Below are 22,220 nucleotides of genomic sequence, written 5' to 3'. Positions count from 1 at the left end.
CCCATCTACCAACACTGTTCCCTGGCCAATAATTTAATAGCATTTCACTGGAGCCCCAGATGCTTCGTTAGTAAGGCAAGGCTCCCACTACCTACTTCACAGACTTGCTTTCACACTCAAATGAAATGTTGAAACCATCCTATAGATGCTGCACGAGCTACAGATTTCAGAGCTGGGATTCTGGGCAAAGATGCTCCTTTTCTGCCTGTCCAGCAGACATTGGTCCGCACTCTGCCCACAGCTTCCTGTCTGGTGTTTTCCAGACCTGCTCGGCTTCACACACAACAGACCTTCTAGAAGCCCTATATGCCAGCCCATCTTCTATGACATACTTCCTCCATGGTGCTCATCATGAAAGAGGGCAGCAGTAGAATTCGGGGATCCAGCTAGTATTTTAAGACCTATTAATCATGCTCTGTGAACCATGATTGTTTTATTCTGATTAAAGAAGGCATTTCTACCCTGGCTGGAGCAGACCTGAAGATGCAGCCCTTCCTCCCCATGTGGAGCTGCCTATTATCGTAGAAAGATTAACAACTATGCTGCAGAAACCAGAATGGCCAGCCCTTTGAAGATCTCCAGCCCTTTGTGCATACCTGCAGGCCTTTGCAGACCTCCAGCCTGCTTACCTGTTAACTGCACTCCCTTTGGCTACTTCCCCAGGTAACCCCAGCCCTTACATATCACTAAGCCCTTTGAAGACCCCTAGTCCTTTTGCATATAGTAAACTGCCCTTTTGCCTACCTTTCCTTTGTACTTTTATTATATAAGCAACTGGCTTATGGCGGGGTGCAGAGCAGATTTCTGTGGCTGACCTGCTGCTCTCCCATACAACCGGCAGTATTGGAATAAACGCTCATATATGATTCAACCCTGTCTCTGCTTCATTGGCTCAAGTAGTGACAGGCAGCAGGGACCCACTGTTTGTCCGGTTACAATTAGACATTTCTCAGCTAAAAGCAAAGGATTCCTCACTTCACTTCAGGTTTCCTTGAGGCCGAACTATAAAAACCAAGATTCTTGCCCCACATGCACAACCTGAGATTCATACCCCTATGTATCATGGGGGCTGGGGAACCAGTTTGCACACCTTCCAGAGGGCAGAACCAGTATGACTGGGATGCCTAGGGGACTGGCACCAAGGAACAGGGCAGCAGGTAAAAGATGCCAAACCACACTGGGGGGGTGGGGGGAAGAAGAGATTTAGATCAGGGGCCAGCAGCCTCACGGGTCAAGGCTGAAAGCAGAGGGAAGCAAGGATAACCCCTATTTGTTCCGAGAAAAACTTTGCTGGTTACCTTTCAAACACAAATTCACTAGGGAAAATATTACTATTTTTTAAGATGTGATTATGGTATGGTGCTTGTAAAATCCTCATCAGAGATGCAAAATGAACTATGGGTGAAACAATTTTAAGACTAACCATGTGTTGATAATTGGTAAAGCTGGGTGGTTTGTACATATTCATTCACTCTACTTTTGTGTATGTGTGCAAATTTCCATAATAAAAAGTTTAAACAAAACTATCATCATAAAAACCAATTTCACAGCAGAGGAATGTGAGAAACGTATTCTGACCGCATGATCAAGTGCCAGACGTTTGGGGCTGGGAGACAAGGTCACTAAGGCACTAAGGTAAGCAGCGATTTCTCCCCCCAAGGCATGAGCATCGTCATCAGAGCCCTGGCTGCAATGGGACCCAGGCACCAAATGTAACTGCCACTGGCCATGAACTCCTTCCGGGGACTGGCGAGGCACCCCACGCTGTTTCCCACTGTTAAATGACACGTTGAGGATTTAGGGTGCGGAGCTCCCCACCTGGCTTTGCCCTGTGAGAAAATTCAGGTCAGCCATAAAAGACAACATGGACAGGTGAGAAAGTATTCTTGGAAAGGGGCTTCTGAGGCAGAAGAAAGAGGGATGGGAAAGACCCCACGTATCAATTCCGCCATTCGGAGCTGCAAGCCTTGCTGAAGTGGAGCCTGCTGTTTCAAGCTGCCATGCCTTTGTCCACACAGTTCCTTCTTCCTGGCGTGCCCTTCATTCACATCCTCTTGGGGGAATAAAAACCTACAAGTCCTCCAACATTCTGTCATCTGTGAAATGTTCAATGACCGCCCAAGCCAAGCATAGTAATTTCATTGCCATTTCTTCCTGAGCCAGTGCTGGGTCGCTCTGGCCCGAGATCCCTCCACTGACCTTCCCCTGCTCTGCAAGGTAGGGTGACCTCTGCAGGTCGCATTTGCCAGTTCTCAGAGGTCAGCTAAGGTCCAACTGGATTGGCCAATGAGAGATAGTGGCCAGAGCCTGGAGGGTGGAAGGAGGAGGGTGTTTCTCCCCCTTCCCCACCTCCTCAGCATTCCTGTGTCAAGGCCCACCAATGGTCCACCTTTCTCTGGATGACCCCTGCCCCTGGGCTCTGATAACACCCCTCCTCCCTTTGCCAGCCAGAGGGGCTGTGGGAGTGGTGTCCTGCTGTTTTGAACCACCTGGCTGCCTCACTGCACCTCCCAGTGAGTTGTATTCTCAGCAAATCCACCCAGGGGACAAACAAGTCTCTGGATTACGTTCTCCCTCTCATTCCACATGATTTCTGTTTTCCTGTGTAAACCCGGACTGGTCAACTTACCATCTTCCCTCAACCGTGGCCACTGCTTTCCCACCTGTCTCTCTCTTACCCGCCTCTGAGCTCCTTCACAGCAGGCCCAAGGTCGTTTTAGGCTCACTCAGTTACTCTTCATACCCTGCCTTGCTCCTACAAGGGCATCTGAAGCACATAGCTGGTGCTGCATAGGTGCCCAAAAACTGCTGAGTTAAACGTACAGCAAGGAAACGTCATCATCCATAAAGGCTAGAGAAAAGCCGCAGGAAGAGAAAACACTCAGAAACATCTGTTAAGGGAAAGAACAATCCTTCTGAAGGGAAACTGATTCTAAGGATGTACTCACTAGTCAAGACTCAAGAGCACATGCCCACATCATAGGGCAAGGACTTAGACTATGAATTTTACAAACAAACCAACAAAACAGTGCTGTATTCGGAACTCCTGCAAGGAATTCCATAGAACCTCGCAGCTGCCAGGGGTCACAGAGATACAACACAGTGGTAAGAGCAGGGGGTCCTAGAGCCAGGCTGCCAAATCCTGGTCCCAGCACCGACCAGCGGAATGACCCGGGCAGGTTACCGTCTCCACCTCGGCTCTCTCAGCCTGTAGGGTTGCAAAACTGTGCCCCGTGCTTTTGTTTCAAGGGCTAAATCAAACCGTGCACACTGGCTTCATTAGTCGCTATCGGTAGCACAGCTCCAGGGATCTCAAACGCATTGCCCCTCAGAGAAGAAAGTGAGTAAGCATGTGACAGCCGCCAGAGGTGAGAAGCCACAGGGACAGGTGATGCCCGAGACCAGTGGTCGGCAAACTCATTAGTCAACAGAGCCAAATATCAACAGTACAACGACTGAAATTTCTTTTGAGAGCCGAAAACCGACTTCTGCGCATGGGCCACGAAGTTTCAATCGCACTGTACGTGCGCGCCCGCACGTGGTATTTTGTGGAAGAGCCACACTCAAGGGGCCAAAGAGCCGCATGTGGCTCGCGAGCCGCGGTTTGCCGACCACTGCCCAAGACAAACTAGAGGGTCTGTCTGTGCCTTTTCTGAGACTCTTTCAAAGATGCTAAACCACTCACCTGCCGGCCAAACGCCAGCTGCCAGTTTGCAATCCCCGACCTCTAAACAGGCCTCATTGGCGAAATGAGGAGAAAACCAAGACCCCAAAAGGGTACATGTTTGTTGCCTGGCCCCACAGGCATCAAGAGACTAAAAGCCCCATTCTTCCAGTGCCATGTCACGCTCAGAAGGAAAAGAGAAATGAAACAAGAGGGCTGGCAGCATGTGGCCAGATAAAGGGAGGCCCCTGAGGCATACAGGCCAAGATGGCCTTCGGAGAGGAAGAACTCAGGAAGTTGGTGGTAGAAGGGCAGGAAAAAATGAAAGCAAGCTGGGAGCAGCTTGAGGAAGAAGAGGAGGTGACATCCTGAGAAGACAGACCCCAAAGAGCCGCACTAAGGAGAGGACACTTGGTTGGTTTCATGAAAAAGAGGAAAGGAAGAAGATGGACAAGACGTAAATTCAGATCATTGGAAAGGATGCTGAATGCGTCCCGAGGGCTTTCATAAGTCACATCCTTTATCCCCTGAGAAGCACCTGAGAAGTGAGAAGCCATGGTCCTGGTATAGAAAGGAAGGCATGGTGGCCTTGGGGTCAGTAAATGGTCACTTACTGCAGAGTGAGGAAGGAGAAGAACTGAGATGTTTAAAAATCCTTTGGATTTGTTTGTATTTATAAAATACAGGGTGCCTAGTTAAATTTGCACTTCAGATACACAATGAATACTTTTTAGTGTACATGTATATATGTTCCATGCAACATTTGGGATATACATATGCTAAAAAAATTATTGTTTATCTGAAATTTAAACACAGCTCCTCAGCCTGTGTTTTTATTTACTAAATCTGGCAACCCTATCTGGTTGCCAAGCCTCTCTCCATTATACCAAGTTCTCTCAAAGAACCCCGGGGGGTGGAAAAAAACAGAAAGAAGTTAAACTGAATAAATTAAAAGGAAGAATAATTCACGCAGATAGCCTAATGGAGAATGCTCATCTGCAACACATAAAGTTAAAAGCATAAAAAAAAAAAAAAAGGTGAGCCGTGAAGCCCAGAGGAATTTGAGAACTAGAGAACGAAGACACTGGACTTAGGAAAAGCATTGCCTGATCGCATCACCCATCAGGTACCGATGACCCAGAGCTGCAAGACTGTGGGCCAAGTAAGAACCAACCAAATAAAAAGAGTTTAATGGGAAGGCATTCAAAGAAGCTTTGGAGGGAGGCAGCAAGAAACCAAAGACTCCTCCTAGTCTTGGCTAGAGCCTCATCTCCCTGGTGGGCAGGTGGCAGCAAAAGAGCTAAGGGCGTTCCTGGGTTCAAGGTAGCTGACTTCACCTTGACAATGCCGGCTGAGTCCCTGAATGACACAAACTGTCTCCCTTCCCCCCTCTTATCAAACCAAAAGCCTCCACACCAGGACAACAAACCCACAGCACACTCCTGGTGAGAAGCATGTTCTTTCAAACCTCAACGAGTCCCCAGCCTACCATTCCCACCCTTAGAGAAGTCCAGGGCCAAGAAGAAGAAAAGGGGTCACACCCAGCTGGTGTGGCTCAGTGGTTGAGCATCGAACTAGGAGGTAGGTCATGGTTCGATTCCCAGTCAGGGCCCATGCCCGGGTGGTGGGCTCGATCCCCAGTGGGGGGTGTGCAGGAGGCAGCCAATCCATGATTCTCTCTCATCCTTGATGTTTCCATCTCTCCCTTCCTTCCTCTCTCTGAAATCAATAAAAACATTTTTTTAAAGCGGTCACTTGAGGAGTCCACTGGCAAACAGACCTGTCCCTGGCTCACAAGTGGGACGGTCCTCCTGTCACTGGGGGCCTGGACGGGCACTCCTGCAAAAGTCAGCCGATTTCAAAGATGTTCACGTTTTGGTTTCTCTAGACCAGCAGTTAAGCAGAAGTGGTATTTGTGTTCTCAGCCACCCAAATCCACCCCCTCTGGAATCCACACCCCCATGGAACAGTGTCAAATGTCACATGACAGAGAAGCGGGCTTTGACTGGCTGCTGCCCACAGTGCTAAAGACAGGAAACCGGGAAAAGGCACACGTTGGCTCTCTTTTTTTTTTTTTTTTTTCAAGAAATAATGGAAAGAGCCCTGAAACCGACCCACAAGGGGGAAAAAAATGGATCTTTTAGGAAACATGTTTGCCTCCTGCTGTCCTATTACTTCCACAGGGCCACACAGGCTGGTTCAATCCTGACTCACCAAACCCTAGGATATCGGCCGAGTTCCCAGGCCTCCCCAAGTGCCAGAGAATGCAGGGCCTGAGCAGGGCTGCAGAGCTGCCCAGCCTGAGGTCTCCGGAGCGCTTGGTGCTTGCTGCCTCCAGCACCCTCTCAGCTTTCTAGACCTTATTTCGCTGCCATCATCTTATAGGATAATCAAGAACAGTTTTGATATTAAAGTACGTTTTGAAGAATAATAGAAAGGGTTGGTTAGTGGTCATCTTTAATATCATGTCCTACAGAGTAATTCGCAACCAAAATACTTTGATGTGTATTGTCTCATTTGATTCCTGAAACAGTGGGATAGAGACAAGACTGGTATTAACCCTAAAGACTGTAGTGGTTTGTTTTTTAATGTGTTTACTGATTTTAAAGATAGAGGAAGGCAGAGAGAGAGAGAGAGAAACATCGATGTGAGAGAAAAACATCAATCGGTTGCTTCTGGTACCCATCCTGACTAGGGATCAAACCCGCCACCTAGGTATGTGCCCTGACAGGGAATCTAACCTGCAACCTTTCGACGCTCCAACCAAGTGAGCCACTTGGCCAGGACAAGTCTGTCGTTTTAACAGGTTAAGTCTGCTGAGGCTTAAAGACCCTGATTACAATGAAACTTGGCTGGTAAGTAGCCAGAACTTTACCTGGAGCCTATGTTGTATAGGCCCTGAGCCCGCTGCTGTGCCACACTTCTCTCACACTGTCCCAATGCCCACGATCAACACTGAGGGGAGCGGGTGGGGTTACCTGGGGCCAGAGGCTAAAACTGAACAACTCCACAGACACTCATGCAATGGAATACTGCACAGCAATAAAAAAGAAGTACTCCTACGGGCAACAAGATGGGTACTGTTTAATATTAGTAAGTGTATGAACTAGGATAACTAATCAAAGAATCTAGACACACACAAAAATACATTCCCTATAAAGCAATTTCTATGAAGTTCAAAAATAAGCAAAATGAAATCTATAGTGATAGAAGTCAGAACAAGGTTACTTTTGGGGAGGTAATGCCTGAAACAGAGCATAAGGCAGCTTGGGGGGAAGGGGGGTTGCTGGTGACAACATGTATATCGACCGGGGTGATGATTCCATTCATTTGTCAATTTATGGCACACTTTTCAATAAATGTGTGCATGCAGAGCTTGTGTACTTTACTGACTGTCATACTCCGTTAGAAGAGTTTATAAATAGTCAACCTGGGAACTCCCCAAAATAAATTCTTCAAACTGTATTGAGCAGCTACTGGGTTAAGGCTGTGGAAAAATGCCAATGACCCTTCCAATGGCAGGCTTTGTATGTTCCAGTCACCGGGCAAGGTACCATCAACACTGCCTACGTCCAAATCCTGTCCTACACTTACTATGACTGTCAGACTGCTGAGACTCCCACCCCTCATTTCTTCATCTGTGATGTGGAGACGGCAAAGGGTTGCTGTGACAAAGAAATGAATCCCTAAACCCAATGTGTTTAGCTCTCTACCAGGCACACAGCAAGACTGTAGTATGTAGCCATCAATATAATGAATAAGACAGACCATCTTATGGATGATACTAGAGGCCCGATGCATGAAATTCATGCACGGGGGGGGGGGGGGGGGGGGCTGCACCCTCTCCAATCTGGAACCCCTCAGGGGATGTCCGACTGCCGGTTTAGGCCCAATCCCACAACTGCTTCTGCCTGCCAGACTGATCACCCCCTAACTGCTCCCCTGCCAGCCTGATTGACGTCTAACTGCTACCCTGCTGGCCTGATTGCCCCTAACTGCACTCCCCTGCTGGCCTGGTTGCCCCCAACTGCTCTCCCTGCCGGCCTGATCACACCCCCAACTGCCCTCCCCTGTCGGCCTGATTGCCCCTAACTGTCTCTGCCTCGGCCCTCACCACCATGGGTTTGTCTGGAAGGAAGTTAGACATCCGGAAGATGGCCAGTCGACCTGGTCTAATTAGCATATTACCCTTTTATTAGTATAGATGTGACAAAGTCTCTGTCTTCAAATAGTTTAGAAGGAAAACATCTGCAGTAAGCAGCCAGAGTGGACCATTACAGTGCCTCTATACTCCATTGCTCTCCTGCCCCCTCCTCTGTAGTTAGCCCCTGGATGGAGCCTGGTCCCTGGTCTCCTCCCCATTTTATTTCTTTCCCACATTCAGGTTCTGCCTGAGTAAGGGAGGCATGCCCCCTCCTGCCCCGACTCCCACCCCATCTTCCTCTAGATTAACTTCAACTTATCCTTCAGGTTTTAGCTTAATAACCACCTCAGGAGAGAAAGAGCCCTCCTTGACTATGATCCCAACTCCTCAGATGCAGTCTCATCCCAGTTCTCACCTGTGGCATTCTGTCTGGCATACAGCAGGTGACCAATACATGTTTTGAAAAAATCCTCTATTACTATGCAGGTCGGACTATGTTCAAATAGAGGTTATAACATACGTGGTCCAAAGAGTCTGGTTCCAGACTGGGGTGGGAGCCCAGGGGCTGTGCTATAAGCAGAGAGGGCAACCTACTGGGCTTCACTGGGCAGGGAAGGGCAGGGGTGGAAGAGACCAAGGCCCAGTACTGGAGGGAGACAGAGCCGGCTCGGGGCACAAAGGCTGTCCCCCAGGCACTGAAGGCACCCTGCCCATCACTGTTTCTTTTCCGAGGCAGGGAGCCTGCTGCCCTGGAAACCCTCCCTGGGGCCTGGCATCCTGAGAATTTGCTGTGGTAACAGGGCAGCCATGACTCTAACTAAAGGACTAGCACAGTGGAGAAGCAACTAAGAGTAAAGTGCCCACAAGATAAAAGATAAAACTGCTCATAAATTAATTTCTATCCCACCTTCTCACCGGCTGCGTAGCCTCATGCTTAAGCACTGAGGCCAGACCTGGGTTCAAATTCCAGCCACGAGTTACGTAACCTCTCTGGGCCTAAATTTACAAGTTTGCATTAATGGATAACGTCAGTAACGCAGGACGGTGGTGAGATTACATAAGAAGACATATGCAAGCCCCTCCCAATAGAACCTATCCCACAGTGGACACTGGGTCAACACTGCTGTTATCACAGCAACACAAAATAATGTGGAAGTGGAGCAATGCTGGTATAGAAGAAGTCTTCTTCATTTCTTCAAGCTTTTCCTTTTTTTCCAAACTTTCTTAAATTGGGTATATTCAAAATGCTATAGAGGAAATTAAATGCTTACAACATATTTCTTTAAAAAAAAGAAAAAAAGCAACCATTAGATATTCGGAGTTAGGACAAAAGTTCTTTCTCTTTCTGGAAGGACAAGTCCCCGCTGTGGATTATTCCTCTCAGTGTTCTGCACATCTGGGTGCTTACTCTAAATGCAAATTAGAAAGGGGGGGGGAGGTAGAAAACCAGGGCTGGGGTGCCATACATGTGTGCCGAAGACAGCAAAGAACCAGATGTGTGATAGCCAAAGAGCAATAAAAAATTAAGTTGGAGCAAGATATCAAAAGCACTTTAATTAAAATGCTTTAGAAACAAATTCTTAACTTTTAACATCAGAGCACTAAGAAGCAGGTAGCTGCTTCTGTAGAGCAGAAAAGAAAAACATTAAATCACTAGGGATAGAGGTTACCAGGGGCTGGAGGTAGCGGGAAATGAAGAGATATTGTTGAAACAAGACAGAGGTTCTGGTTGGAATGATGAAAAACTTCTGGAACTGGATAGTGGTGATGGTTGCCCAACACCGTGAATGTACTTAATGCTACTGAATTGTATACTTAGAAATGGTTAAAATGGTCATTTTATTTGTGTATACTTTACCGCAATTTTTTAAATCACAAAAAAAGTCACTGACCCTATTCTCTGGGACCTAAGGTACTTCTCGATAATAAGCTACATGCATTCAAGATTCAAAATGATGTGAAATAGTTCATATACTCTCCAAAACCCATGGCACCTTCCAAGTAGTGATTTGAACCTAACTAAATCCAAACCTCTATGGTATGGCGTATTCACTTAAAAGTGTACTCTTTGGTTAACTGGGACATTTAAATTATCTAGCCGATTTCCCCCCTCAAATTTTAGTGTTTCTATAATCAGGAGCTATTAAATGAAGCAGCAACACAATGTTTTGACTCTCAGCAAACGCCTTTGTTTAGATAAATTAAGGCCTGTCCAACGAAGAACTGAAAAACAACAACAAAAAAAACCCTCAATAGAATAAAAGTTATTATTTGAGTTGGTATGTTAGGACAACTAAAAAAAAAATCACCACTTACATGCAAACAATTTCATGAGCCTAGAAGCTCTTTCTATAATTAAACACCAAATAAATTCTTTTTCTCACGATTATTTTAGCCCTTCTAATTCAGTCTCCAAACGCTGATAACACTGAAGACTCTGTTCACTGATGACAGCCACACATGAAGTGCTTAATGTGGGCACAAGATTTCTAGGAACTCACTTTAGCTCACCCATAATCCACATTGCTCTCATTCTTTCACTTTCCTCTTTCCTTCTATGGAAAACTTTTTTGAATTATGACCTATGTCTGGCTGAGTATCTCAACTCTGCTCCGCGGCACGAGTGGCCTCATTTGATCCCAAGTGCCCTGAGATGCCCTGGAGGGCATTAACCAGATCACTCCAGCCACACACCTGGCACCTAAGGCTGATTTGATCTGGAACAGATGCGCGGAAGATTATCCTGTCAATCAACATTGCTTTAAAAAAAAACAAAACACACACACACACAACACACACACACACACACACAGCATTTAAAATTGCCCATAATCTAGTATCTCTATTTTTAACATAATAAGTCTTTGCTTTCACAGATTGGAGATTGAAGACTTAAGAAAATTTTGGTCCATGAAACAATATTTTGTGAAAGGAAAGTACAAGAGTGTGACAGAAATAAAGGAAAAACCACCTAGATCATTTCAATCTGCAGGCAGATGTAAATCATGACATTAAAACATCAATGGCCCTTCTTTTCATTCCTCACCACATAACAAAGAAAATTAAAAACAAACAAAAGCCTCCCAGGCCACCTCGACACAGACAAATTGAGCAACAGCTCTCCCTATCTCTGCCTTACAAAATAAACTACAAGCTCATTAAACTGAGTGAAGATGATACATTGTTTTCCTTAAAGATATTCATAAAACAGATGAACCGGAAGGCGGAAGGTAACAGCCGTCGCTGGGCACCCCTTCAGGAGCATGCCTGGACTTCCAGTCTTGCTTCCACTCATATGTGAGTTATCTCTGTACTGCGTGACTCTCACGGCTGGGAAATGCTGGAGAAGGGAGGCCGCTCCCTCTATTCTGCATTCCCTACAGCACCCAGCCAGGGCCAAGCTGAATGAAAGTCAAGTGCAATCCTTGGTAGGCTGCTGGAGAAGCCCTTACATTCCTTCCGAATATTTCGGAGTATCTGGCACACAGTCAGCCCTTCATAAGGACTTATAGGTTGAATCCTGCCTATTTCAGGCTGTATTTGTCACATACCATTTTGTGCCTTACTGAGGAGGCAAGGGGAGGGCGTGGGAGAAAAAAAACACAGAAAATTTCCCAGCATTAAACCATGTGAGTACTATAATAAATGTTAATCACTAAACTACCCCCCCTACCCCATGCATTAAGATCTAAGAACCATCAAGGAAGGAGTGAGTTAAACCTAAATATCCATCAACAAAACTATTAACCCTTTGGTTTAGCCTTCTTCTCCCTAGAAGAGAACACCTACACAAAGTGAGTTTGAGGTCTGCAATGTACTGGTGTGAACACTGGGATAAAATTCACAGTTATGAGCTTGACAGCCATAAAAAAAAAAAAAAAAAGTTGACAACCTTGGGGAAGTAAGAAGAATCTGCAAGTTAACACCACTCCAAGATCCTGACGATTAGAAATATTTTCCAGAACATTAGTTTCCCTGTCAAGAAAAGTTCAACCACCGGCAAGCAGGAACACACTGAACCTGCCGAACAGCCACTTCCCGGGCTTTGACAATGATGCAATCTATCTAAAAGCAACTGCATTGTAATTGAAAACAAAGAGCAACACCTTACCCACAGAGGGAAAAAGTATGGGAGGGAACAAGATGGTTACTCCTCTGCTCCTCCAGGTTGGAGTTTAAAAGCTCGGATTTGTAGCTGTAAATGCAGTTAGCTCTGCGAGGCCTGGTTTGAGGGAGGAAAAATTAAAAACCATGCACGTACACTGTTTGTGACGCTACAGCAATCTACCAAACCCCAGTCTGCAGGCCATAGGTGGACATCAACGAGGAGTCAGCGAGTCTCCTGATCTTATTTGCAGATACTCCCTCAAATGGAGCTTCCGGTACTCGCACGGATACATCCCCTCTATCACAGTTCATAATTGTATCCCAGAGGCGGCTGAGGGGCATTTCAACATAAAAAAAAAAAAAAAAAAAATCATAAGAAATGCCTGGGGTGATCTGTCACCATGGCAAAACTGAAGTGGCAAATCTTAACACTTTCAACAGAGCCACTTCTTCCCCATCAGCCAGGGGTGGGTGGGGAACCATTTTTCCTGCCAAGGGCCATCTGGATATTTATAACATCATTCACGGGCCATACAAAATGATCAAAATTAGCCTGCTGGATTTGGTCAAACATTTAGTTAACTCGCCCCTACTGCCTTGGCAGGGCCAGACCAAAGGATTCTGTGGGCCTTATATAGCCCTGGGGCCGGATGTTTCCCACCCCCGCTAAGCTTTACTCAGACACCTTAGAGAGGTGAACCTGAAGACACTGTCCCCTGCCAAAGGTGAAATGTATCACCAGCATCTAGACAAGCCTCTGGGTATACGCTACAAGGTAGCCTACAACATCACCCACGGTTAGAAGGCCGGGGCTTGGGGCACACACTGATTCCAGTGGTCCCCCAAAGTATACAGTGTATCCATCCACTCGTCCATCCAATCTGTTCAACCAACCAACTATGGAGAAGATGGTGCTTGCTTGCTGCTGTGGAGGACACATGCACGAGAGTGACTCTATGGACATAGGTCAGGAGACAGTGTCAGCACCCTCACCCCAGTACAAAAAGAACAAAAACACCTCATCACCCAATGCCTCTGGAGTCAACCCAAAGACTCTACCACACCCAGGCACTGAGGAATGGGAGTGAATGGGCACAAACCCCAGTGTGTGGCTGGCAAAGAGCCGGTGCTAGTGTACACTGCGGGGGGTAGGGTGGGTGGGGGGGTGGGGGGGGCGTACCGTCGACGTGGATTCCCAAGGTGAACGGGAGGGGAGAAGGAGGGAAGAACAGTCAGGGCACGAGGTACATCCTAAAGGAGCCAGAGAAACCTGCTACAATTAATTCCAGGAACCAGCAGCGCGAAGCCCAGGGAGAGCTTCCAACGTGAGGGGTGCGTCTGTAAAATAAGCACAGCCAGGTCGCACAGAGCCTGGTACACCTCCAGAATCTTTCCTGGGACCCAGAGGGCAGTGGGGAGCCCCGGAAAGTTTTAAAGCGAGCAATGCCTGCTTCAGATTTTTGCTTTAGGCCAGTCTCTCTGGTCTTGAACAAGAGTTACCACAAACCAGATACTGGTGATTCTTTGAACTATTGCCCATACCCAGCAGAATAAGTAAGGAGGACACTATAAAAGACTGTCACCACCTACTCTAAGGTTTTGTGTTTTTTTGTGGGGGTTTTTGTTTTTTTTTTTGCAGTCAAATACAAATAGATTATATGAAACACACAGAAGGAACTTACAAATATGAAGAACTTTAACTGCAGAAGAAATCCAAGAATAGCCTCTTTAGAAAGAGTGAACTTGCAAACAATTAGACCTATCGGGTCATACTTTTTTCCAAGTTGTGTCTAAAGCGGGGTGTTTCTATAAAAATCCAAGGATTTTTTCAACCAAGAAAAAACAAGAAGACACACAATCTACCTTTTTATAAGAGAAATGTTGATCTCCTATCTTCAAAGAATCTGCCAAAATGAAGTCTTAAAAATGGAAAATGGTGTATTGGGCTTCCAGAGTAAGTAATCCAAAACATTAACTATATGGTGGCTTTTACTGGTTAATGAGGTCATTACACTGCTGATGTTCAAAATAACATCATGCCATACCGACGTGTTTTTCTACTGTAACTTCCAAATACCTTTGTATTTCCGTAAACTTTGTCTTTCTAATCATGCCATACCAACGTGTTTTTCTACTGTAACTTCCAAATACCTTTGTATTTCCGTAAACTTCTATAATGAAGGACTAATTTTATGGTTAGAAAGATATTTAAGTACTAGTGGATTATCACAGGATTTTTCTTTTCAAAGCAAACACACGCTGAAGGTCTGAACCGGTCTAGAGAAGCACACTCTTTAGAGCAGCGGACCGCTGGTGGTCGGTGAGGTCCGAAAGGTTGGCGACCGCTGCTTTAGAGGACTAGCCCTGCCAGGTGGGAGGCCCTGGGTATACTCTGAGAATACCAGCAACTAGTCCAGAAGTTGGAAGCCATCCAATTACTGCCCAGAATTGCATTTCCTCACCTTCTCACAGATTACCACTCCTGGACACCCATCACTACACTGAATTAGATAACCTCCAATTTCCCCCCATAGTACAAGCCAGATAGATATAACCTAACATCTACAAGCTACTCAACATTTGTTTTTTGTTTATTTTCTCCACTCCGAAGAAGTTATGATCTATAATCATCAGCCCGTTTCCACTCCCGATTTACTAGGGGAAATAGGAGAATCACTCAAAGCATTCCATTCCACCTCTAATTCCCAGATAGAACACTAGGGGCAAGCTCTAACTCCCAGATGCCCTTTTAGACACGGATGAAGGGCCTCATCCATCCGATTCTTCCCCACAGATGATGTTTACCTCTAAATGCTGAGAACACATGCCCATGAAACCAGTCCTTTACTAAACGGGTAGTTTGATCAGAATAAGCACTCACATACAAAAAAGACAGAAATGACCATTAGTTACAAGCTTCTATTGGCCTTTGGGCTTAAAAAAAAAAAAAAAAAAAGAGGGCACAATAACGAGATACCACTACACACCTATTACAATATTCAAAATGCACAACACTGACAATTTCAAATGCTGTCAAGGATGTGGAGCAACAGGAACTCTTTCGCTGCTGGTGGGAATGCAAACACAGTACAGCCACAGTTTGGCACTTCCTTAACAAAATTCAAAGTACTCTTACGTACAATCCAGTAACTGTGCTCCTTGCTCTTTACCCAACTGAGCTGAAATTCCTGTCCACAAAAACCAACACGCTGGTGTTTATCGCAGCTTTATTCATCATTGCCAAAATCTGAAAGCAGCAAAGTCCTTCAGCAGGTAAAGGGGTAAATAAACTGTAGCACATTGAGATAATGGGATATTATTCCGTGCAAAAAAAGAAATGAGCCATCAAGCCATAAAAAGACATGAAGGAAACCTAAATGCCTATTACTAGATGAAAGAAGCCATTCTGAAGAGGCTGCAATACTGTATGATTCTAACTCGATGACATTCTGGAAAGACAAAACTAGGGAGGCAGTATAAAGAGCAGCAGTTGCCAGGGATTAGGGAAGGATGGAAGGGCAGAGCGTGGAGGATTGTTAGGGCACCGTATCTGCCTTGTATAATACTAGTGGATACATGTCAGTATGCATGCATTTGGCCAAACCCACAGAATGTACAACACCAAGAGTGAACCCTAATGTAAACTATGGACTTTGGGTGCTTAGGATGTGTCAGCGCTGGTTCCCTGATTATAACAAATGTACCACTTTGGCGGGGGGATGTTGGACATAGCGGGAGGGAGGGGAGGCAGGGCAGGGAGTACAGGGGAAATCTCTGTACCTTCCAACCAATTTTGCTGGGAACCCCAAACTCCTCTAATAAATAAAGTCCATTAAAAAAACAAAAACAAAGAAAAGAAGGCGCCTCCCTCTTCTCCAGGGTGAGGCTGATGAGCAATGTACCTTCCTGATCATACGCAGGGAAAAGAAAAGGCCATCCATAAACATCTTCTGTGCTCATCAACATGCTAATTACTATTGTAACTAGAGGAACTAATAAGAACCAGGAAGGCAAGTAATAGGATTATGGTTCCATCTTCACTTCAAATGAACTGAAATTATTTTAAGTGAAAAAAATCTAGCAAGGCCTCCCCTTAACTGAGTATCTCGATCTTGTCACAAACTTCCTAGGCAGCTAGCTCCCAGCTATGTTTAAGTTAAGAGTCGTCAGGGGTTGTACGGCTTAACCTTGACAAAAAAAGACAACACAGTGTTTTATCAGTCGATGTACTCCTTACATCCACAGACCCATTTCATGTAGCTACACACTCTGGGCCCTGGTTCAGTTAACAAAACTTTCAAAACCTTAAAGGAACCTCTTCTCTGCCTTTGGCCTTAGCAACACCTGCCAAGTACTCGAGAACCAGGTAAACCACAAGCACTTTTCATTTGTCTCCCTTAAATATATTCATCAGAGGTTAAGGAAGAATGGAGAGGCTTCTAGTACTTGTAAGCTGTCATCTGAAATAATGTTTAAACTTTACTCATAAGGCCACCGAGCATTTCACAAAGTACACTCGGTTGGATGTCAGTTTTAGTGGAGGGTTAAGTGCTAAGGAATAAAGCCACCACACCTCACACACTCAAGGCAAGTGTTCAGAAGGCCTCTGATTTTTTATACACCAGGAATGAACACGTTTGTCCTTGCAAAACCAAGGTGCTTGTGTACAACTTACAGACCTACTTATAATATGGTCAAGTGTCAAACAGATAACCCTTTCATAGTATCTCCACCCCGCATTCTCCCTCCCAAACCAACAAAAACAGCCTGAATTGCTCACTGTATGCGAGAGGCTAGAGATTCTGTTTCATGTAAGCTTTATGACTTTCCGTGGTTCACATTCTCCAAGAGACCAACCCTCTCATTTACTAACTCAAACCCTTAAATAAACTGCTTCCACCAACTATGCCCTCTTCTCAAACCCTCACTCAGCAGACATCTCTCTTGGCCAAGAAAGCTACAGAGGAGGCTTGGAAGTGGCTGCCTATGGAAATGTCTCCCCCTTTCCTACCAGAGGGGCAATTCGAGAATTTGACAGTTCCAATTCCATTGGTGAGGGCTGGGTTTGAGCATACTAAGTGTCTTTCTACAATCAATTTCTACCTAGGCTGCCAATCGCACTGAAACTTGGGTGGAAACCTGCTTTCTAAGCTAATTCAGAACGCCGTCCGGTTCCTATGCATGACCTAGAGTTGGGGGGGGCGCACACACACCCACTCACACGTACACACTCACTCCTCCACTGAAGACTCTCCTGGCACAAGGGCATCTGCACTTGCCCCCACTTCCTTCCCAGCGTGTGATCTCTGATCCATCTCCAAGTCCGTATCTCTTTCTCCATCTGAAGATTTGGTCTAGTCAGTCATTGTGCAGCAGGGATGGCAATTTCCCCCCCCCCCCCCCCCCCCCCCCCCCTTGATTTCTTCACGTTTCCTTCTCTGCTCCTGGCTGGGGAACTGTGTTGATCTCAATAGGATTGTCTGCATGGGGATTCTGCATGGTAATGAGGTGGCTAGCTGACGGGGATGTTAGGTGAGAGCCCTCGGTGTACTTTTTCCAGTTATGTTTTGTCTCATCACAGCTATCGGGGACTTTTCTAGACGCCTATTAGGGAGATCTAATGTCCCTAACCTTACCCCCCTCTTCGGGGGAGCCTCCGGGGACAGCCTGTTCTCCTGTCAAGTATCCGGACTCATAAGGCAAAATACCCCCAGACGCTTCGCCACCAATGAAACAAACACACGTATGCACATCTTGCTCGGCAAGGGAGTCGCTACCTTTCACGCTGGTTTCAGGCTTCATACCCTTCCCTGTCCAGACCCGTGTAAAGATGCCGCCTTCACGCAGCTGGACACCGCCTCTGCCACCCCCCGCATCCTCACCCTCCCCACCAAGGAAAGGACTTCCAACGGAGGTGGGAGCATCAGCCCCGGCACCCGCCCTTCCCTCTCGATCCTGGCCAGAAAACTCCACTTCCCGGATTCCCGGCCACTCTCTCCCGCCCCCTCCCCGGCGATCCAGCCAGCGCCGTCCAGATGCCAGCCAAGTGCCCAGCCCAGCTGCGCACCCCCCCCCCCGCGCGCCCCAAGCCAGGCCCCCGACACAGGCCCCCAGCCTCCTCCCTCTTCCCTAGCGCAGGGCTCCCCAGATTCTGGAAGCACCCCTCAAGCACGCTAGTACTGAAAAAGTCCCACCCCGCCCCCCCGGCCACGCCGCTAGCCTCCAGCTCTGCCCGGGAGGGGCCTCCTCCCCAGAGGTGAAAAGGGAACGCGAGTGGGTGGTCCCAGCAGCCTTCTCCCGTACCCCGCGACGGGCCTGGACCCCGGGGGGGAAGACAGACCCGCGTGGCCCCGAAGGGGCACCTCCCTCTCCCCCACCCTCCGGAGGCCGGCAGGTCTCGACCGAGCGTGTGCTCGCTGCGGGACCCCGGGAACCTCGGGGAGACCGGGGGCTGCCCGGGTCCTGGTACTGCCTCTCCCGGGGCGGGCGGGGGCTGGCGCGGCGGCGCGCCCCCGGGGGGCACTCACGATGGTCACGCTGGCTTTGCGCAGGTCGCGGTTCTCCTCCTGCAGCGCCTTGCACTTGAGTTTGTAGGTTTCCAGCTCGATCTTCAGCACCTTGTTCTCCTGCTGCAGCGAGGCCAGGCGGTTGGTGAGCTCCTCCAGGCGGAACGGCGAGATGACAATGCCCCCCGACTTCCCACCGCCGCCGCCGCCGCCACCGCCGCCACCGCCGCCACCGCCGCCGCCGCCCGAGGTCGACGAGCAGGACGACTGCATGGCGGCCGAGCTGCCGCTGTTGCCCCCCGCCCCGTCCGTGTCGCTCTCGCTGGCGCTGTCCGCCATGGCCGCGGCGGCTGGGGAAGTAGGAGGAGCGGGAGGCGGCGGCGGCGGCGGCGAAGGCCGGGCTGCGAATGAGTGGGCGCGGGGCGAGCGCAGGGGAGCGCCGAGCTGGGCGCCTGGCACCAGGGCGCAGACGCGGAGCGGCGGCGAGAGAAAGAGAGGGAGCTTCCCGCTGCCAAGGGACCGCCTCCGCCAGAGAACAGAGACCCCGCCCGGGCTCGGGCAGTACTGCACTGGGGCTCGCTGCGGCCGGCCGGGCGCGCTCGGGAGGCCGCCCCGCCAAGCTAGCCGAGAGCTCGGGACCGGCCCGCCGCCGCCACGGCCCGCCTCCAGGCGTCCGCCGGCGGGCCAGGGACGCGCGGGCGCGGGCGCGGGCGCGGGCGCGGCGAGGAAGCCAAGCCGACCCCCGCACCAGCTGCTCGCCGGCCGCACGTGTTCCGAGGGAGGGAGGGCCTCCGCGCCCCCTGGTTGAAGCCCGAGGCCGCCCAGCCTCTTCCGGGCTCGCGCCCGCTCCCGGGAAAAGGAAACCCAATGCCCCGCTGGCCCTGCAGGTGCTGGGGACACGTGGAGAGGTCAGCCAGCCCCGGCCGCGTCGGGGCCCCGTCTTCCGCCGACTGCGTGTGCTCGTGTCTCCCTCTGTCTGTTTCAAACATCCACGCAGCCCTTTCGGTTTTATCTCAGGGAGCCTGACTGGGAGGCGTTGAGTCGCGCTAAAAGAACAGTAAGTTCCCCTGCCAGGAGGAGAGTGGGGCGAAAACACCACCGGCCACAGGTTAACCTCCTTAAGAAAGATTTGCAGAAGACACACCACCGCCTGGACTCCTGATAATCTCCCACACCGCACTGCGCTCAATTGTTTAAATGCGGTGCAACTTTTTCTTTTTTCTTTTTTTTCTTCGCATCTTGCAAATAGTACCAGGACATGCCTCACAGTAGAATTAAGACACCAGCATCGAATCCAAAAAGAAAAAGAAAAAAAAATGATAAACACTTTTCGTGGATTGAAAGTCATCTCTTTAAGTGCCAGTTTCCCAAAGTAGCTGCAGACATAGCATTATGCTATACAAATAGTGACGATGAAGTAGGAATGTAACAGAACCATAACCATCACCTTTCCTCACTAGTCCTGCCACTCCTAGAAAACGTTTGTAAGTAAAAAAAAAATAAAACAGATTAATTACTCTAATGTGGTCTCATTCGGGGTTCTAATTTTGAGGCGTAGGAAATTGAAAATAAAAACTTTTATCTCCCCTCCCCTCCCAAAGAAAGACTTGTAGGAAATTGACCCAGCAGGTGAGATGATTCTAAACACTTTACACTGTTGACACAAAACAGCTTTCACTTATGTATAAAAATTAGAAAGTGAAACTGACCAGACTAGTTTTATTATCCAAGCTTAGTCCAGGGAAGCACAAACACATGGAAACAGAAAATTTAGGGGGGGGGGGGGTAGGGGGTGTAAATTTCTTTTCTAGTCCTTTGAACTTTTGGAAAAGTTTATAATATGTTAAGAAGGGTAGAGAGGTGGGGAAAGGAATTATTTTAATTCCCACTCCTTCGTTACCTTTAAACCTAAATTTGATCTAATGATTAAGCTGTTATTCAGTGGCTAATGGAAACTGTTACCTCTGAATCAACTAAAACTCCAAGTCTTCCAAATGACATCATCTTTTACCAAGATGGCTGCTTCTAGCAGGGAGCTCAGACATGCCAACCGGTCACACCCCAAATTTCTCCTAGTTGTTTTTTTATTTTTATTTTAGTGCCAGAGGACTTCTGAACTTAGCCCCTGTTGGTGTGGTGGTGGGGGAGAAACGTATGGCCAATGTAAATAATTCTGTGAGAAGTGATCCAGTCTAATTTTCACCGAAACTTATTTCTCTCCCCAACTTTTCCTTTTGGGGATCTGGCACATGAGACCAGCAGCTCCTTAAATTGCCAAGGGCTTCTGGAAAACGCACTTGCTGGGTGACATGGAAGAGGAAAGCTAGCAGGGAGTTAGCTGCAACCACAGGGGAAAACGGGCTTAAAAGCCTTCTTCCCACTTTATTCAGCACCTATGGTCGAATCTTAAGGGCCGATCTGGCTTCCACGCTTCCCAAGTTTCTATTGTTCCCTAACCCATAGTGTGCTGAGGCTTCCACGTTTGGAGTTTATTGCCACAGAAACATTCCTTCCAGGCAGAGCAGAGGGAAAGCTGGCTCGGTGTTAGCTTTATCACCCACCAAGTGCCTCAGAAAGGCGGACTTTACTGCTTCCAGTCAGCAGAGGGGTGGGGTTTAAAGTGCCTGGTTTTCTTAAAGGGCCCACGTTATATAGTAAGCTGATGAATGTATGGGTCTTGAACACGATTTGGAGGAAACGTGCATTTTGACATGGTGCTTTTAGGCAGTAATCGTGTTTAGGAGACTTTAGGGGGAAAAGCCATCATTTAGAGCTTCCCTGCTGATACAGATGGGAATAAACTGGAGAATATTTTTTCACTGTGGTTTTTATTGTTATTGCAAAGCCAAAGCGTGTCTAATTTTCTACTTCTTGTAAAAGCGAGTCCCCTTATAAACAGAGCATTTATCACAACATTGGTTCCGTAATAGCATTACAATGGAAACACTAGTTTAAAAAACCAATAATATCATTATAGAACTCCTTCTCAGCTTTCTGGGGGAAATGAATCAGAAGAATGAATGGTAGTGTGTGCTGCCTGGAGGAAGAAGAGACACATTTAGACAATCACTGCCATTTGAAAAACAATGGCATTTACCTTTGCTCCAAATTTAAGCTACAAAAGTGTAACACAAAGGAAAAGGATACCTTAGAGTCTAATTGCAAGACACAACATCAACATTTTTCTTTGTCTAACGCCATTTGTGCAGCTGATTTAGTCCACAGCCTTGGAACTTTCCATCGTAAAACTAAAACAATGCTATAAGTCATAGGGAAATTTTGTTGTTCAATTTTTAATGGCTCTAAATAAATCGCTGTCCATTTCTTTTTATGTTAATGTCAAATACGAGTAATTTCATTCAAACTCTGACTGGATTTGGTGGTTGCAGGACCCACCATTACGGTTTTTAAGAGAATTGGAAAGCCAGCCAATAAGTCTGCTTACCTGAATGTGTTCTGCAGAAATTTAGAGAAAGCTGGCAATAGTAAAGCCATGTTACGAGCCTTAAAGACATTGAAGTCATTAAGACATTGAAGTCATTAAGTTCCCTGAAAATGGCTATAAGAAGTTTTAATAAACAATTTTCATAAGACACAAGCTAATTTTAAAGCTTTACTATAACTAGTATTGATGGCTTGCTGGAATTTCTAAGTGTTATTAAAATGAAAATCCCATATGACTTTTTTAGAAAATTAAATAAAAATAAAAATAAAAATAAAAAAAAGAGAGAATTGGAGTGACCCAGGTATGAGGTAGATATCATTGTCAGAATTTGGATAGAATCATAGAAGGATGTGC

The 22,220-nt window shown here is 47.3% G+C and overlaps 1 protein-coding gene and 1 pseudogene across 2 annotated transcripts in view; one reads left to right on the top strand and one right to left on the bottom strand.

The window, feature by feature from the left end:
• Positions 1 to 19,113, bottom strand: part of CCDC6 (coiled-coil domain containing 6) — a 111,078-nt gene extending 91,965 nt beyond the window's left edge. Inside the window, exon 1 of one of the 2 annotated variants that reach the window (XM_028151510.2) lies at positions 18,443 to 19,113. In XM_028151510.2, coding sequence (XP_028007311.2) covers positions 18,443 to 18,760 — 318 coding nt within the window. In that variant the 5' untranslated portion in view covers positions 18,761 to 19,113. The remainder of the gene's footprint in view (positions 1 to 18,442) is intronic. The other variant, XM_008145477.3, reaches the window with a different exon arrangement.
• Positions 19,114 to 21,842: 2,729 nt separating this feature from the next.
• LOC129152116 (small nucleolar RNA SNORA33) lies at positions 21,843 to 21,988 on the top strand (annotated as a pseudogene).
• Positions 21,989 to 22,220: the final 232 nt, after the last annotated feature.

Source organism: Eptesicus fuscus, chromosome 17, assembly GCF_027574615.1.
Source record: "Eptesicus fuscus isolate TK198812 chromosome 17, DD_ASM_mEF_20220401, whole genome shotgun sequence".
Taxonomy (NCBI): domain Eukaryota; kingdom Metazoa; phylum Chordata; class Mammalia; order Chiroptera; family Vespertilionidae; genus Eptesicus; species Eptesicus fuscus.
Note: the sequence above shows the minus strand (reverse complement) of the source record. Positions and strands in the feature narration are given on the sequence as shown.